At 37.7% G+C, this 18476-nt stretch overlaps 1 protein-coding gene across 2 annotated transcripts; it reads right to left on the bottom strand.

Moving 5' to 3' along the window:
* Positions 1 to 3674: 3674 nt before the first annotated feature.
* Positions 3675 to 14126, bottom strand: LOC103710468 (probable E3 ubiquitin-protein ligase XBOS32). 2 transcript variants are annotated; one of them, XM_008796181.4, is made up of 11 exons: positions 13831 to 14126; positions 13325 to 13523; positions 13114 to 13173; positions 12818 to 12889; positions 12543 to 12718; positions 12284 to 12444; positions 10233 to 10294; positions 10110 to 10156; positions 8456 to 8596; positions 5187 to 5278; positions 3675 to 4505 (listed from the first exon to the last, which is right to left on the bottom strand). In XM_008796181.4, exons 1-11 carry the CDS (start codon positions 13863 to 13865, stop codon positions 4009 to 4011), a joined length of 1542 nt encoding a protein of 513 aa, XP_008794403.2. In that variant the 5' UTR covers positions 13866 to 14126; the 3' UTR covers positions 3675 to 4008. The 2 variants fall into 2 exon arrangements, with proteins under 2 accessions (XP_008794403.2, XP_008794404.2); XM_008796182.4 differs by having other exon boundaries at positions 10233 to 10291; positions 13831 to 14125.
* Between the last annotated feature and the right edge of the window lie 4350 nt (positions 14127 to 18476).

Below are 18476 nucleotides of genomic sequence, written 5' to 3'. Positions count from 1 at the left end.
GCCATTTTAGCCCTCCAACATGCAACACTGCCACCTGCTTCCATACCCTTTGTCTCTGAGAGACCCACAAGCCAAACCTATCATGCCTTTTGCTCCATCTTCTTGCGCGTTTCTTCTGTTTGCTCCTTATTCTACTCCTTCGCACTGCTTGAGATGGAGAGCTTCTTTCTCTCTGATTTCTGGTTCCAGATGTTACAAGAAGAGGTGGAAGGATTACGCCACCAGCAGTGTTACCTATAGTTGGTGCTATCCTTGCTGAGCTTTCTTCTTCTTTTTTTTTCTTTTTTTTCTTTCTCTTTCAAATATTTTTCTATTATATTTTTTTGTGAGGTTTTTTCTTGACCTTGCAAGACTTTCTTAGAAATAGATGATAATCATGGCCGCTCTCTACTCCGTTTTGATCAATGATGATCATCTATACTCTTGTCAATCCTCCCATCTTTTCTTTTCTTGTCTATCCCTCCTGAGCTTAGTTTGATCGTGATAGAAACATAATTGCTTATGTAATTGGATTGTTTCAAGCTTAATGTCTAAGTAAGATTTTGCTATAAAGTTTCACTCCTAAGTGATGTACTTTGATGCTTTGTTTTGTTTTCAATTTAGCATCTGTTTTCTTTCTTCTTCTTTTTTTCTTTTACTTTGTAAGTCTTGCTTAGCAGTAGCTGCAAGGATTACGTACTCAACGTATGATCATCGCTGCATTCGTAAATGAATTGAGCTGTTGCTCTTAATTCTTATGTGTGTATCTGCAATGGAGGGGTTAATTTGAAACAACTGGATAAATTTGAAACAAGTTTTCACGTACGCTTGCGGTACTCCCTCTCTAGACAAAAAACTGAGTGTTGTGGGGTTACTGAGAGCAGGATCACTTCCATGCATCTAACAATTGCCATCAAACTACTGAGTCCCACGTTGCTCTTCTGGTCGCAAATGCAGGGATCCTCCCGAGTCTCAATGGTGCGGTTAGCCTCAGCAACGAGCAAAGCTATGGATGCCCATGAAAGGATCCCATAGGAACCCGACTCTTCTCGACTGCTGTTGTACAGGCGAACGAACTCGAGCGAGGAGCAACGCTATGGTAACTCAGAAAAGTCACTCAACTATCTTCCACCATTCACATCGCTTCATTATGTAGCACAGTTGAGTTCCGAAAGCATTCTTATTTAAGTCATGAGTAGGGTCCCTATTCTGAGGCTATTTATCTCGGTGTCATCCGTTGCTGGCAACTCTCTGCTTTAGCATAATTTGCATGGGTGATGCTAAACGGACTCCCAAAAGTCCTTCCATCTTACGTTCAGACCTATGCATGGTTGATCAAAACTTCTCTCACTTGAAGGGGACATGGTACAAGGATTGCACCGGCTGTGATCAGGTTGTAAGAGCCATGCATGGTTGATCAAAACTTCTCTCACTTGAAGGGGACATGGTACAAGAATTGCACTGGCTATGATCGGGTTGTAGGAGCTTTGGAACATGCAGCAGCATGGCTTGACACCAAGTCCCAACCATTCCCAAGTTTCGAAACCTCTGGTTGCAGCATAACATCTGTACTGTTGCCACCCACATGACGTACGTGATCAGCTTGACTACGGTCTTAATTTGACTGTGGCCGAAACAGTGCTTGCAATTAACTGGTCGCTGGTCAGCCGGACCTTCCGACAGCCATTATTTCAACTCTTCGACGGACTCCTACAGAAGTTACACCTCAAATGGAAAGAGGTGGGCATGCCAAAGTCCAGGATCAAAACCATTTCATTGGTTGACAATTGTGGCCTTATAAAAAACATCGTCGGAGAACAAGGCAGCAGATTAGGCTTTCGAACCTTTTTTTTTTGAGATGGTCAATTCTCACATCAGCATCAATCCCTTTTGTCACCAACTCTGATTCAGCTAAACTGTAGCCAAAGTTCAGCAATTTCATTTACATAGATAAACTTGGCTGTGTATGCGGAATTGGTAGGGTCTATCAAACTATAGTGTGTTCTGATGGATGTTATTGAAGCCGAACTGCATTTCCCATAACTCCATATGAGTTTAAATATAATTTAGAAAGGAAGTTGAACTTAGTTGAATCAAATTGGGTCTTACTGGAACGAGTTGGAATGGCATGCTTGGTTTTAGTTCAATTTGGTCGGGCCGAGTTCAATTTGATTAGCTTCGTTGTACCAAAGTCCGAGTCAACACTGATCGATGCTGACTAGGTAGACATAATTCCATCTAAACTAAAGTTTGGTGGGCAAAAAAAAAAAACCACCGCTGTTACCAAACAGCTTCCTATCAGAGCTAGGTGCCACATGGCATGATATTGTTGATGTTTTATAACATCAACCCTTGTTAATTGCACGATGCGCTGCCTCAAACGAAATAGCCTATGTAACATCACTTGGAAAAAAGTAAACGAAATAATCTGTGAACATCTACAAATTTGTCCCAATTATCTTAGGACCTATTCCATAGATCTTTCCATATTGCTCGGTTTCTGTTAAAAGTAGCCTGAAAACAACGGAGCTACTCATAAAAAGCTTTGATTCGGTTTGACGACGAACTTTTTCGCGCATGATTCAGCTAGGAAAAGAGTCAAGCTTGAACGTATTTTGAAGCTCACCTCACAGATAGCCGAGCACAAGCACCTTAAGCTTGGAAAAAACTGAATAGGAGCATGGATTGGCTAGATTAAAATCTCATTCAAGTTCTGTTGGTGTGATAGAAGAGCAAGCTAGGCTTAAGCTCAATTATCCTTTTTATGTAACAAATAACAAGCCAAGCTTAAGCAATCTACTATTCTGCTTGGTTCATTTGCACCTCTAATTCTAGTGACAAGTATGCAAGCTTTTTCCCCATGTTCTCTGTGACCCATATCTTCCATAAATGTCCTATTTGCATCACCCTTTGCCTTCCTTACATCTAAACAAAATTCAAACACGCTTACCATGTTCGCTTCAAATGGCTATTGCCTATAACCATTTCATCTTAACCAATTCTCCACTTTCCTCACAAATACCAATGTGTTTCTAAACTACCTCATCAGCACAAGCTACCAGTGAGATGCAATGACTGCGACCGTGGATTTCAATCCATGCATCTGATATGAACTGGATCTCAACTGAAATTAATGGTTAAAACTAGAATTCTTTTATATCACATGCTGTGAGTTTCTAACCCAAGTCTATGAATATCAACCTTAACATTTTCCAGCTAGTGTTCATTTGAGAACTTGTCTTGCATTAGTTAAAAACAATGTGCTCAGTTTAACTTTATACTCATTAGAAAAAATGAATTGTGTATGCGTGTGTTGTGTGTCAGAGAAAGAATGAGAGGTCATTCTGTTTCCTATCAGTAATGCTAATGATTATAAGATTTCATTGCGATATTTTGACACTAGTACAAAACCTAAATGGCGGTTCCAATTACAAACAGCAACGTATCAAACAAACACCTTCTCACCTTCAGTACTTGCATCAGAAAAGCATCGCCAATATCCTTCTTCACTTACAAAATGAAAGAACCGAAAAAAAAAAAGAAGAAGAAATGAAAATAATAGCCTACTTGATGATCCCACATATACAACAGAACAAGAGCACATAATCCTCTATTTACAACAGCGGGATAAGTCACTAATATCAACAGCACGTCACTGGCACTTTCATAAAAAGGATTTGGAAGGCAGGCACGCAGAAGAAAAAAAAGGATAAAAAATACGTGCATTAGAAAAGCATCACCAATATCCTTCTTCACTTACAAATTGAAAGAACCCGGAAAAAAAAAAAAAGGAAGAAGAAGAAATGAAAACAATAGCCTGCTTGATGATCCCACATATACAACAGAACAAGAGCACATAATCCTCTATTTACAACAATGGGATACGTCACTAATATCAACAGCACGTCAATTGGCACTTTCATAAAAGGGATTTGGAAGGCAAGCGCACAAAAAAAAAAGGATAAAAAGAGAACGATATAAACAAAGAATAGGGATGAATTGCAACCCAAACAAAGTACACAGAGAATTCTAACCGCTTCCAGTAGTAACAATTTGGTTAAGGGCAAAGAGCCATGATCTTCTGTTGCTCTCCCCTTGTGAAGCTGACCGCCGTAGTGATCCTGATCTCGAGCACCTTACAAGGCACGGGCTTGTTTCTGGAGCTCCCATGCAAAGAGTCGAATTCAGCTTCATTGATGGGAACCTCTGGCAGCTGAGAGACCGAAAAGAAGATGAACCCAGAGGAGGGATCTGAGTGCAGTGGAAGTCAGGCTTGCATGACTGAGTACTCATCAAAGCGGTTAAATCAGAGCCCACAGCTGGGCAAGTAGTGCACAGAGATAAGGATAGGCTCGTCCTAGGCAACTCTCTGACTGGGCTCGTGCCAGAGAGTTTGAAAAATGAGACAATTGCATGCCGGCAAAGAGGGCATGGTACAGAGCCAGGTGGGCCTGCCACAATGGTTGAAGTGCTATAGGTGGAGCACAGGTACAGAGCACACCTAGTGCAGAACTCATGATCGCAACCTGCAACATGAACGATGCTCGTGATTATAAAATTGAAGATCTTGCTCCCTGTTGCATGCTTGAACATGCAACCAAGAAGGTAGATTTCCCATAAACCAGATAGCCTTTTAGATTTCATGGCAGTCCATCCAGAGTCCACAATTGCCTTTAAACTAAGGACCCCCGCACTAGTTCCGAGGGATAACAGCAGGTCGAGAGTAGGCTACAAAACATTGTCAAACATTTTGATGGATCATGTCTTGATTACTAACAAGCAACTATCCATGTTTCCAGGGTACAAAGAATCCGTAGAAGTTATCTGGAAAAGAGACTACTACTTTCCGAATGACTTTCCAGTTTAATGGGGAAAGGTTATGATATAAAATTGAGCAACAAGCATAATTTTTTTTTTTACCATGGGAAGTTGTTAGAATCTAAAATCATGAGCTGGCAAGGCATCCATAACTCAACATGCAGATAGTTTGCATCTTTAACCTATAGAACTGGTATATAAAACAAACTAAAGAAGTTTAAGTGATGTCTGAAAAAAAAAAGTAATAGAAGAAGAAAGTTTGCTTTTATGGGTAAAAAGAAGAAAGGCTAAACCCTGAATTCCATAAGCGCTCATAAATGAAGGGTTTGTTTTCAGTTCCTGTAGATTTAAATAAGCAAGATACAGTTGAAGGTTTCAAAACTATGTACCTTCTGCAGCCACCGTGCATTTCCTTTCCAAGCAAACAACACATGGATCAATGCATGCAGGTGATTGGTTTTTATTTCTCCATCCACATTCTCTGCAATATATAAAACAAGTAACCAACCCCTCAAAAAAGGTTTTCTGTAAACAACAATGTCCACTTGTTTAAAACTAAGGCAAAACCCCTACAAACGCACTCAGATGAGGTTTCTTCCATCAGAACTAAGCAAGCAAAAATAAATTAATCTCATTCTTCCATGCTATCGGCCATTAAAAAGAGGAGGAGAAAATAATAATCAGTACCAGGACAAAAGCAATTGAGAGGGCTACAAATGAAAAGTATGTATCATTCAATATAGTCACATCAGACTTGAAAATCATACATCTATAGGACAAGACCTATGTTATAGTACTTCAAACGTATTGCGACAGGGGTCAAGAAAGGTGCACTCCAGTGGTATATTAATATTATTAAGTACATGAATAAAGCAATGGCAATGAACTACAATCATTGGACATATACGCCATCGCTTAAGATATAATGCATACTATGTATGTTTTAACTTGTGTTTGTTATTGTACTTACTATTTAGTGACATCGCCACCTTATGTACATATAATTAGCCATTTACCTCTTTAGTAGATTATATGCATCTCATGCTTCTTTTCTGGCTCTTGTTATTACATGACATTGCAGCCCTTACCAAGCCTTCTGCAATTACTGAGACATTGCGGCAAAGCTTAGCTTACCCATTAGCTAATGCATCATCCTGTATTTTTACTGGAAAACACTAAGAAACATAATTAAATTCAACAACCTAAGCATCACACTAGTCCCCCCCCCCCCCCCCCCACCACCCCACCCCACAAAAAAATAAAAATAAAAAAAAAGATACACACAAGTGCGGTTACAAAATGAACAGCCACTTTAATCGGTCCATTAGAGTGCTAGAAATCTCATTTGGTAAGATACATGCAAGTACACTTACGAAATGAAGAGCTGCTAAAATGGTCAAATAGAGTGCTAGAAATCTCATTTGCTGACATACAGTTTTACTTAAGATCATAGTTTTATTGTGAGAAAAACTCTTTGCTTTGCATGCCAAGATGACAACTTTTCAACTGTCCGCTATCATGGCCGTACTTCATTTATTCCATCATACTAGCTTGATTTTAAGAAATTCATCCACCTCAACATGTATGTTCTCTCTGTTATGCTATTTTTCACATAACTGTTTGTCCTGTTTGTCCATAGTTCTAGAGTTTGATCCTAGACACATCTCTGATTTCCTCAGTGACCAGCTTAGAACATAGTTTAAGGAGGACATAGGCAAAAAAAAGTTTAAAAAAGGACTTTAGCTCAATTGACTACCAGCTATGGTTGTAGATAACCCTGCCTAGTCCATCTAGATTAAAATCAATACTCAAAATCCATGTATACCTTGTCTAAACTAATATACAGTACAATGCAAAATATTTTGTTCTTTCAATATTCTCTAGGACCATTCATATGCCCATTATGCTTCATTTGAAGCTTGATTAGATGATGGTGAGCCTCATTTCATGAACCAGCTCACTAGCATCAGTTGATCAAGAGTCTTGCGGCTGACATATTATGGAGGTTGTGTAACTCATATGGTGAGAGGAAAGCTCTTTAGGTAAATGAAGAGAGCAATATTCTACGGGGAGATGGGTCAAAATCAAGTACTTCTCTGCTTGATGTCATCTGAGGCTATTCACTTTCTCTAGTGTAACATACTGTAGAAGGTGAAATTAGGTGAGCTTCTTAATTAGGTCCTATACCTATAACAGCAATGGGGACCAATGCAAGACTTTCAAAAAGAAACCTGCAAACCCTCGGTCTTATCAGAAACCAGGGTAAATCTACTCCTTCATGGTCTAAGAAATATTCCATTTATGAGAACCTACTTAGCAGAGTGTAGATATAACAAGGGATCTTTAAGGGGAAGGAACAAAATCTTCAAAGCTCAGGAATTTTTTCCTTTTATTGTGACCAACACCCTTGACATACCACATGGAAACAGCAGTGCCTGTTCTAAAATCTTAGAAGTGATTCTTCATTACTGACCAAAGAACAAATAGCTTATACTAAAGCAACAACTAACTCAAATATGCGGGGACACTAATGCATGAAATACATTTGTTGCTTGAAGCACAGCAGATAAACATGTGACAGTAATCATCACCTGCATATATGAGGGTTAGTATCTATTTCTAATTGCAGACAAACAAGATGCAAAGGCAATTGAAGAACTTCCATATCCAATCCCCGTTTCTGTATTAAGGCAGACTGCACGGAAGATCGTGAGAATGATATTCAACATTTGGAAAGGAAGATGCCCCATCTAAGAAGCAAATTTGAGCTTTGTTTAACTAGTGGAAAAATTGCAGGTTTGAAGTTATTTTCACGCTTGAAATTCCAAGAGCTACAACTATTCAGTACCACATACTTGCATGCATGCATGCAAAGATGTATGTGTGTGTGTGTGTATATAATTTAGTATATAACGCCAACTCTCCTGATGTGCTTGTTCGTGAAGCATGTTTGACCATCCATTTGTCCCTTCATTTGCATTTTCCCATCCCAATTTCTGTGTTTTTAAGAACACGCACGCAGAGTACCTTGGTTAGAGAGTGTGTCTGTTAATCATAAGGTTGAAGGTTCAAGCCCTTCCTCTGGTGCTTATTATTATTTATTCAAATGCATCTCATCCTCTCTTTTGTTTTTCCATTTCATGAAAAAGAAAAACAAGTGATTACATATGCCACACTCCACCATGTGCGTGTCTATATGTATGTGCACATGTATATATGGTACATATGTATGTAAATTTTATACGTGTGTACGTACAAAAGCATCAGATTAGATAGAAGGATATTAAATTATTAGATGATGTTCCCATACTAAAGAAGATGAAACATCATCATTAACAACTATAATATTGCATAAGCATCACAGAAATAAATCATAAATACACCACGGAATAAAGAGCAAAGATATAAGGAAGAGATGAATAGATAAACAATGCTTATCAAATGGTGAATATTTCAAATGTAAGAGGACAAGAAGCAAGTATACTATCAGTGGTGAATATCTCATGCAGGGTAGCAGCCATGAGCATAACATATGAAGAAGTAACTATGAAATAGACTTAACCACAAATTAAGAAAAATACCAAGTTAGTAAAACAATGTTGGCTCTAATCCAGTTAAGAGAATTAAAAAACAACAAAAGCATGCACAATTAACTAACCTGGCTATTCTCATGATGCTCATAAGTGGAAGACAGAGATATGGTGAAGGAAGAATATGTATTTGGCTTTCCACTTGTTTACTTAGAATACCCTCAAGCCAATTTCGATGCCATGACCGAGCTACCATCAAAGGAGTCCAACTGTGACAACAATGTGCAAAAATATGAGATTAAGCAGACAATTGAGACCATTAGTATATAGGAATAAAGCACCTAAAAAAGCCACTTGGGGTTAACATACTGAGAACAAGTGAATCATTGATATACTCAACGAATCCTCAGCTATATAACAAATAGTCCGCAGGATTCAAGGACAAACTCTCCTTCCATGTAGGATTCAGACTAGCACAAGACATCATCATTTATTGCCTCTCAAAGGCATTCTTTGAATCCACTTCTGAAAACTTAGTAAACATTATAAAGAAAGAATTGCCAAAGATTTCATGTTTTATTTCTTGTAGGATTATAAGCTTCTGCTTCCAACCATGTTATAACAGTTTCTGTGCAGCTACCATTGAGGGTCACTTCTATTTTGAACACCTTTTTCTCAGATAGAAGGCTAATCTTGCAGTAACACTTGTATGCATTGAAAGCTTATGGATATGTGCCCATTTTTAACATCATGCCATGAAAAAGGTTCACTGCCTATTCTAAGTGGACATTTTGGAATATATCCTCAAAATATGTTGTTCCAATTTTTGACATTTTCTCTTGGAATATATAAATTCTTCAATAATTTGACATCACAAGGCACCAGAGCATTAAGAGATCCCAAATGGAACATCTGATTCTCCTGCATTGGCACAAATATCCATGCTATCATTCACAAACATTTTTTCCCAGAACCTAGTAAAACCTTGGAACTTTATAGTTTGGGTAGTTGGCTTCCAATCTCAATGCAACTTCTTTCTAGATATTTCCACGAATAGCTCTAGGAGTCCTAGCAACATTGATCTTCCTTCAAGTGACTCCATATGTAAAATTGAATAATTTGAACCCTTGTTTATAACTTCATATTATTTCATAAAAAGGATTTTTCGCATGAATACCCTCCTAAATATCAAATTTAGCATGAATACCCTCCCAAAATTGATATTTGAATGTATACCCTCGTAAAACACTTGTTTTGTTATTCTATCCTTTTTTTATCCTTGTTTTTGCATATGTACCCATGCTATCTAACGCCGTTAAAAAATTAACAGTTTCAAATTAAAATGACTAAAATACTGTTAATGGGTAGATGTGCAAAAAAAAACATTTATAAGACGATCGCGATGGAGGATAAAAAATAATTTCAATACTTTATTTTATTTTTAATTAAAATAAATATGGTTTTTATTATAGAAGAACCGTTATATTAGGGGCATTTGTGTAAAAATAGTGTTTTATAAGGGTACAGAAATAAATATAAATTTAAGGGGGAATTCACGCAAATTTGAATTTTTGAAGGATATTCATGCAAAAAATCCTATAAAAAAAACCTTCATTGTGAATGCTTTTCTATGTCACTAAAGGTCTATTTGAGAGACTGTGAGCAAGTAATACTTCACTAAACCAAACTAACTCACATCACACAGTGTTCTTGAGCATTATTTATATATGGATCGAAACAAGTCATATGACAAATAACTAGTTTAATATGTCAGAGACATACCTGTTAGCATTTTCAGCAGTTAAGCTGGCACCTCTGGCAATAAGAACCTGCAGATCCACATGGACCGAATAAGTATCGCAGCTTTCCAGAGGCAGCAAACAGAAGGAAATCAAACTAACTTACCTGACAACAAGCAGCATTTCCACCACAAGCAGCATAGTGAAGGGGTGTGCTTCCTGCACCTGCTAAATGGGAACAGGACAACTTTCTTATAAGAACTGGGTGTCACTATGAAAACAACCATCAGGATGCTAAAACTAATATAATGCAACAATTAACTGTAGTATGCGAAATGCTTAAATTTTTAAGGAAAATGCAAAAGGGAAGAACATGTCATGTATGTACCAATAAAAAAAATTCAAATCGATCATAGCAACGATGAATCAAACCTTCTCTTTCCAATTAAAGACTCTTAAAGTGGAGCAGAGCATGGAAGTGCAGAATCAGAATAATTAAAAAATTAGATGCAAAACCACCTAAAAAGCATCCTCACAAAATGAGCATAAGTACTCCAGAATATAGGCAATACTCTTTTTTTTATTTTATATCAAAGTCGCATGATTTGAAAAATCAAAATATGGGAAATATAGAACTTTTCAAAATTCAGATTGCATTAGGATTCATTTTCATAAAACAGTGAACTAGTAAAAGCTACTTAAAAGAAAGGGTGGAAGCATTTGCAAGCAGAGGCAGGGTGCGAGAAAAATTGCAGAGCATGCAGTCCTAGGAGAAAACTCTGATAGAGGAGTAGTAAGGTGTAGCCATGCCTGATGGCCATTTTAAAGGAACCATAGTTTCAAATTTTGCCTAATTTTTCATTTGTGGTCCATTTTTGGTAACAATTATGTCCAACTAAAAACATGAAAGACTTTTATCACCCATAGTCCTCATGTCATGGGATAAAGGACAATTATCTAGAACAACAAAAAGTCTTAATGCTCACAAATCATGCATATAAACACGTGTTTTAATTTTTTTTCCTTTTTAAAAGCAACAACAGCTGCAAAACTCTGTCTATAAACATGAGAAAAGCTCATGAGCAAATAGTTCTCTCATCATATCACTAAGATGATACTAATCTTCTGATTTTAGTATGTTAAAACATTTGACAATAAAAACCGATGGCGGTATACAATATCATCCAAGTTTTACTGCTTCCTCTTCTTATATGCATTACTTTTTTCCGGAAAATAATGGTGGGAGCACAACTGACTAGAAACACCTAACTTAGATACTTGACAGCATACCAGGATTCAAACCAAAAACCTCCTACAGTTTGGAGCACGGATACCACCACTGGGCTATCAGCCAGTTTGCTTGTTATACATATTTATTAAAACTCTCTTCCAACTAACATATATTATTTCCTGCTCCTTTAACTTTATCAATATACTCATCAAACCAAGTAAGTAAAAACACAAAGTGTTGAGGCCCATTATCATGTGCCACTGAAGAAAAGAGAATATGATTAGAAAAGCAAACACAATACTCACCAAAGCTCTAGAAACATTCTAATATATGAGAACTTATGAAAATCCTAAAAACTGAAAAGAAACCTCTAAGTTTGTTTTTGTATTGAGAAAAAAGAAAAGAAAAAACTCACAAGTACCACTCATCATTCCACCACCACATCAGTGAAGCCTTTGATTATAATTGGACAACTTAATAAATGAATCAACGGTAGAGTACACAGATCATCGAACTCTCAAATAAAACCAGTCTAGTGTGAAAATTTTGGCCTACACAATTCAACACTGAAGAAAATGAAAAGGGGAAGGATAAACTAACTTTCTATGCAAAGATTAGATATCTAACATGGAAAATCAAGGAGTTAACTTTTAACTATATGCAAGCAGTCACCAACCAAAAATAAAATAAAATAAAACAAAATAAAATAAAATTAGAGAAGTGTATGTCAGTAGACATATAAGTTCTTTGAAGGATAATAAATAAGTAAACATGAAGCAAGACTGTATATATATGGCTCCTGGAAAGCTATTTTAGGCTTGTATAAGACAGCAAACAGGTCATTCACATATATATAGTTCATCACCCCAAGTCGACTGGGAAAAGAGAACCTTGAAACCTCAGTCCGAGAACAACAAAGTGATGAAACATGTGTTCATGGACAAAGGCAAACAAGAATAGAAATGAGAAATATGAGAAAAGAAAACCTATCAATTCAATTGTCGTCCCATCTCCCACTGTGACCTCAGAAACAGAAGCTCCCAAGTCTAATAGTAACCGCACACTCTCTGCGTGCCCATTTAGTGCAGCCATATGAAGAGCTGTAATGCCTCCATCTGCCTTTCTGTTAACTATCTTACACAGAGAACTGGAAAAACAGAAGAACAAGAAGAAGAAGAAAATTTTATGTTACAGTCATATGAAAAAATAGAAAACATGAATGAGGACTAAAAATAATGTCATGACCTCTCATCAAAATTTGCAATGGGAACTTTTAGGGTTGGTTTCCTCCTCATCATATTCCAAAAGTCAGATATGCTTGGCACATAATCAGCAAGAAGAAGACGAATGCATCGAGTGTGACCACTTAGAGCTGCAAAGTGAAGAGCTGTTCCACCATTGAGATAATCCGTTCTGTGAATCTATAGCCCAATTCCACAAATTGTCTGAGAACAACAGCAAGAAACAACACCACGTATACAAGATCACAAGCAAATTGAGAGGGGATGAAAACAACTCACATTGGCATTAAAAAGCAGGAGAGTCTGAACAACCTCCCAGTGACCATATTGACTAGCTAGCATTAAAGCAGTCTGGAAACAATAATAGAAGTGTTTAATTTTAGAACATCTAAATCATGTGAAAGCAAATTTCCTACAAAAATTTCACAAGACAATCAATCGAAGGGTAAAAATAAAGAGAGAATTCGATAATTCTGGAAGATCTTACAGCAAAAGAATAGCAACATAACAAAATTCTCAATTAAGTAATAAAAACACTAATTAAGCATAAATAGGGACTGGGTATTCAGGTTCACCTGTCCTCGGACATTCTGGAGATTAATATCAACACCAGATTCGAGCAACAGAGAGACAATCTGAATGTACAAACCATAAATAAATCTTCAATAACAACCATAAACTGACCTATAAATCGGGATCAAGATTCCAAATTCAATAACAACCATAAAGTGACTAATAAATTGGGATCAAGATATCAAACCGAACACTAACTGATGAACTGATTACCTCATGGTGGCCCTGTGCTGCAGAGTAATGGAGTGGCGAATTCCGGACACCGAAGGTGGAGTACCTGGCAAGCCGGGGATTGTATTCCAAGAGAGCCTTGGCTTCTTGAAGGTCGCCGTCTCTTGCTGCCGAGACCAGCCGCTCCCCGGATGCCGAGCACCCAAAGGAATTGCCCATGATGCTCAAGAATCCCATTAACCTTCAAACACAAGACCAAAATCCAAGAAATTTGGGGGAAAATCCCTGCTTTTTGTTTTTTTGCACGAAACACCCTTCTTCCCCCCAAAACCCAAATAATATGAGAAGAATAGATGAGAGAAGATTATCAAAATTTCCTCTATCCCCTTCAGACACATCTACCTTGAAACCTTCGAGCGAAAAGACAATTACCCAGACCAATCTCGATGGAACCCAAGACGAATCAAAAACCTAACCCGAAAAAGATCAAAAAAAAGAATCCCTTTTTGTTTCACGAGAATGGAAGAAAAAAAAAAACCATTTTTCACCTGGCAAACGAGAGCCCATCGAAATCTGTCATCATCCACCGACCTCGCCAATCCCCATCTCCCAAGTCGCCATCTTTTGTCGTTTCGGCCGGCGCCCGTATCAAATTTCAGCCCTAGCCGCACGTCTCATTCCGAATTTACGACAAGAGAATCCACCAAAAAGAACACAAAGAAAAGAAGAAGAGGAATCCCGCTTGCAAGAAGAGAAAGGGACGATCTTAACCCAATTCATTTATCAGAAAAGAAGAACAACGAATAACATAGAAGAGACTGGAATAAGAACGAGAAGAATAGAATAGAGAATAAGAATAACAGGGAGGGATAAAGAAGGTAATAGAAAAAGGGTTGAATAGGGACGAATAATTTAGTTAATTTATTTATTTACTGAAGGACAGAAGCCAGAAGAGGCTTGCAAAAAGGGCACGCCGAACCAACCAACCAACCAGTCTAAAGTGTCCGATGTTGGGTTTCTTCGTTACTTCGTTTTCTTCTTTTTTCCGTTTTCTTCTTTTATTTTATCCAAGATGGATACGGGTGATTCATTTGCATTAAAAAAGAGGTCTGTTCGAAGCTTTTGCTCCTGTCTTTGATTTGATTCCGTGTGTTCTTTTGATTCATGGACAGGGTCGCATGCCATTAACCCTTAGAAAAATTTTGTTGCGTTTCTTTTAGCTGTAGGGTTGTTCGAGTGTAGGTCTTAACTGCCACGAGCCTTTAACTAAGTGGAGTAGAACACAGGGAGAACTATAAATTTTTTAAGATATCCCTAAACATAGAAGGTGATAAAGCTTGGATTAGAGTCTAGGTTGCAACAGGGAGAACATATTCTTACAGTAGAATTTTTTGATTACTGGACAAAATATTATGGGCTAACCATGCAACCATGCCACCTTTCTAACTTCTGGGAATCTATTCAGATAAAATTTGTATAATTCATCCATCCTATCAAAAAAAAGAAAAAAATTCATCAAATATCTACAACTTGGACTGTTCGTTGTCCTTACGAGAGATAAATAAGAAAGAAATTTCTGATTTTATTGGATGTATTCGTACACGTACTGTATGAAATATTTGCTTCAGCAAAAAAAAAAAAATAATATCATAAGCAATGATGCATTAATTTTTTTTTTCTAAAATAAACTCATCCTAAGAAGAAGCTGCAGAGAATTTGCTGTACAAGCAACAAACTGGTACAAGTTTTTTTTTTTCTACGATATTAAAAGATAATAGAGAAGCTCTCGGTAATCCTCTGTACTAGCTTCTTGGCAAATTTTCTGGTGGTTTACATAAGTTCCCACTTATATTTAGATGTTTGCTTTTTATTTTCGAACTTGGTAACCCATCTTTTTCCGTCTGTGACAACAATATGTGAGACGTATCTATTGATATTAATAAGATGAAAAGATATCTCAAATTATGTATGCAACTGGGATAAGGTCGAAGTATGCAAAACGTAGACTCGTTGGGTCAAGTGTTTAGGTCCTAACTTACATAACATTGTTCCAACCCATTATGGATCAAACCTACTTCTGTTATCATCATCATCATTATTATTTTGTGTTAAGTGTCATATAGTAGCGACACGAATATTTTTGTTCTTTGAAGTTGCATGCATCTCTACAATGTGCAATATTACAGTATTTGATTGATGGATTCTTGGGCGATACATGATTGCAGGCTGGCATTTAGCCCCACGTAGAATGAGCCACATGCAATTCCCTCTTGAAATGTTGGCTCGGAATCCAATTCACATGAATCCAAAGATACTGTGGTGGGAGGGGAGGCCGTGGCAAGTCACGTTCTGAGATTGTAATCTGTACGGATCGAATTAAAAATTTATTAATTTAAATTTAATTTTTATTAAATAGATTAAAATTTTAAATTTGAATCTAATCTATTTATTAAAAAGATACTCTGATCTGTCCCACGCAACTTATTTATTAAACAAGTTAAACGGACTAGACGGATTTTTAACGAATTCAATAGATTTAAACAGATTAAGTGGGTCAGGTTAAATAGGTCAGAAATTAGGTTAAGAAGATTTCAAACAGATTAAACAGGTTAAATGGATCGAGTGATAACCTGAGTCAATTATTAAATGAGTTAAACGGATCAAAAGTTTAAATCTGAATCCAATCCATTTAATAAACAGGTTTAGACGGATTGGCTCATTTACGACCCAAATCTATTTATTTCAAACTCAAAGCTACTTATAATGGGTCGTTCGTGGATTGGATTGATGGGTTCAATCATAAATTGCTATCCTTATTTCTAGATTCAGTATGGATTGGAGGAGACTCTATGACATTGATTGAATAGATTAATACATCGTCTACTAATTGCCCCAAGCACATCTTAGTATTGAAAGATATTTGGCAGATCAAACGTGCTCTTTTTGCTTTCTAGGTCCCTCATATATTTAGAGAAGGCAATCGATCGGTAGATTGATTAACAAATCATGGATTAAGAGAGGATTCAAATTTTATAGCAAGATATCTCATCATGTGAGGCCCAGCCTTATTGGGTAGGCTTGTTGGCCAGGCCCGATGCAAAACAGTGGCCCAAAAGCCCATTTAAATCAAAAATAGGGCAAAACCCTAGTAGAACCCGGCGAAGGAGGATGAGTCCTCCTCCACCATGAACTTCATGGTAGGCTAGGATGAGCCTAGCCTCCACTGCTATATAAAGCCCTCCCAAATCTCCTTTAAACACCACAGAAGATCGCCGACCACTGTTGCCTCATTTCTCCCTCCTTTCTCCCGTCGAGTCCATGGTTTGGATTCATCATGCCCGTCGGAAATCAAGGCCGGAGAGCTCGCCGAAGCAAGATAAGGCTCGGATTTACCTTCTACTTTCCTCCTTGCTATGACAGGATCACTTGCCAGCTGGGAAACCCATCGTAAATTGACCGAAAAATCTTCTATTCCACAACCCTTGTTTTGACTGGTCCTCCCTTCTCCTTTTTCAACCACTGCCACCGCCGACATTCGTCACCGAGAGTCCCAACCCTTCCCCACTCTGCCCTAACCAAACCCGAAACCCGAACCCCTAGCCGCCAGCGAGTAGGCTGGGAACTAAGGACAATCGAGCCAACAATCGCCCTTCTTGAGGCTCTATTTTTGGGCTAAATTTGGTCGACTGGCTGTCGTCGCTGGTCACTCTTTGCTGCCGACCACCACCTCCGACTGCCACCTCATCGAACCACCATGATTAGCCACTAGTCCACCCTCTTCCTTCCCAGTTTACCAAAGAGAAAGAAAGAAGAGAGGAGAGAGAGCCCATCCATCTCTTTGTTTCTTTATTTCTTTCTCTACCTAGACTTTATCTCTCTAATTTCTTTAGGATAGTTGGATCTAGTAGAAACTCTTCACAGTGACTTTAAATTGACTCTAGTAAAAGGCCCTGAGTTAAAGTCGTCGGACGGCGTGTCAGCCCCCACCTTACCCCTGCCAAACACTCTTAGATTTGATTGTTCTGATCTTTGTTGAACTATTTGTGCCCTAATTCGAGCATGATTTGATAAATTTTACTTTGATTAGACCGACCGGGATGTCAAGCACTCCCGTTTGGTCAGTCCTATGAGAGTGTTAAAATTTAAGATTTTTATTTTTAAAAAATAATTATGATAAAATTTTAATAAAAATAATTTTTGGATCTTAGGCTCTAATAAGAATTTTCGGTAATAATTAGATTTGTTAGCTGGAATATCTTAGATTAGAGTTCATTAAAATTGGTATATTATTTTAGAATAATATTGAAATTGTGAGACATTTAAATATGAAGTTATTCGTTGAAATAAAAATTTACATATTATCATTTAAGATTACTCCGCTACATGTTTATGAAATTATATCGAGATGTCCCATAAAAACAAAAGCAAGTAAATGAAAAGGCAAAATTGAAAATTATACCTCAAAAGCAAAAGCAATTATTTATGGACACTAGTGTGGGCTTAGGCCTGCATTAGGACCAAGCCCTCAGTGCAGGATTTGGACCTCGAGTCATCAACTTCGATAAAAGCTATAGGATGCCCTCAATTCAGACCATGACATGAGGCAATGCACGAATGGACCAAATGGAGTGATACATCATGGAAACCCACAACTTCACTCAACACGCAAGATCTCGTGATATAGCCTCCCTTTTGACACTGTACACAGATGAGATCACGAGACAATAGTAGTTAAGGCTGGCAAATGCTTGGCGGTGCTTGATAGTTAAGTAAAAAGGACATCAACTCCTCATAAAGTCTTCAATCTCTTTCTTCTTAGGGACGACCTATTCTGCTGAGGTTTAGGTACCCACATTCATGGATTATTTACTGAACACTGCTCTCTCTCTCAACTCATTTGGCCATGAAGAAGTCAGGCTAGCGTGCATTTTGGAATTTATTATCCTTTGATTTTTTCGGATGCATTCATACCCGATATATATAATACATTTGTTTCAGCAAAGGAGAAGTCAAGCTAGTTGGTTTCTTGCAGGCTTTGTCATCAGAAATAACTTAAGTCACTCTCTTCCGGTGGAAGCGAGTGCACGCATTTGTGATGGCAATGGTTTTCACCCTATCTTTGCTTGGATTCAACGCCCAGATACAAAATTTCAAGGGATCACTGAATCCAAATCTAGAATTGAAAATGTCAAGG

This window comes from Phoenix dactylifera, chromosome 7 (assembly GCF_009389715.1).
Source record: "Phoenix dactylifera cultivar Barhee BC4 chromosome 7, palm_55x_up_171113_PBpolish2nd_filt_p, whole genome shotgun sequence".
Taxonomy (NCBI): domain Eukaryota; kingdom Viridiplantae; phylum Streptophyta; class Magnoliopsida; order Arecales; family Arecaceae; genus Phoenix; species Phoenix dactylifera.
This window is presented reverse-complemented; position numbering and strand designations above follow the sequence as displayed.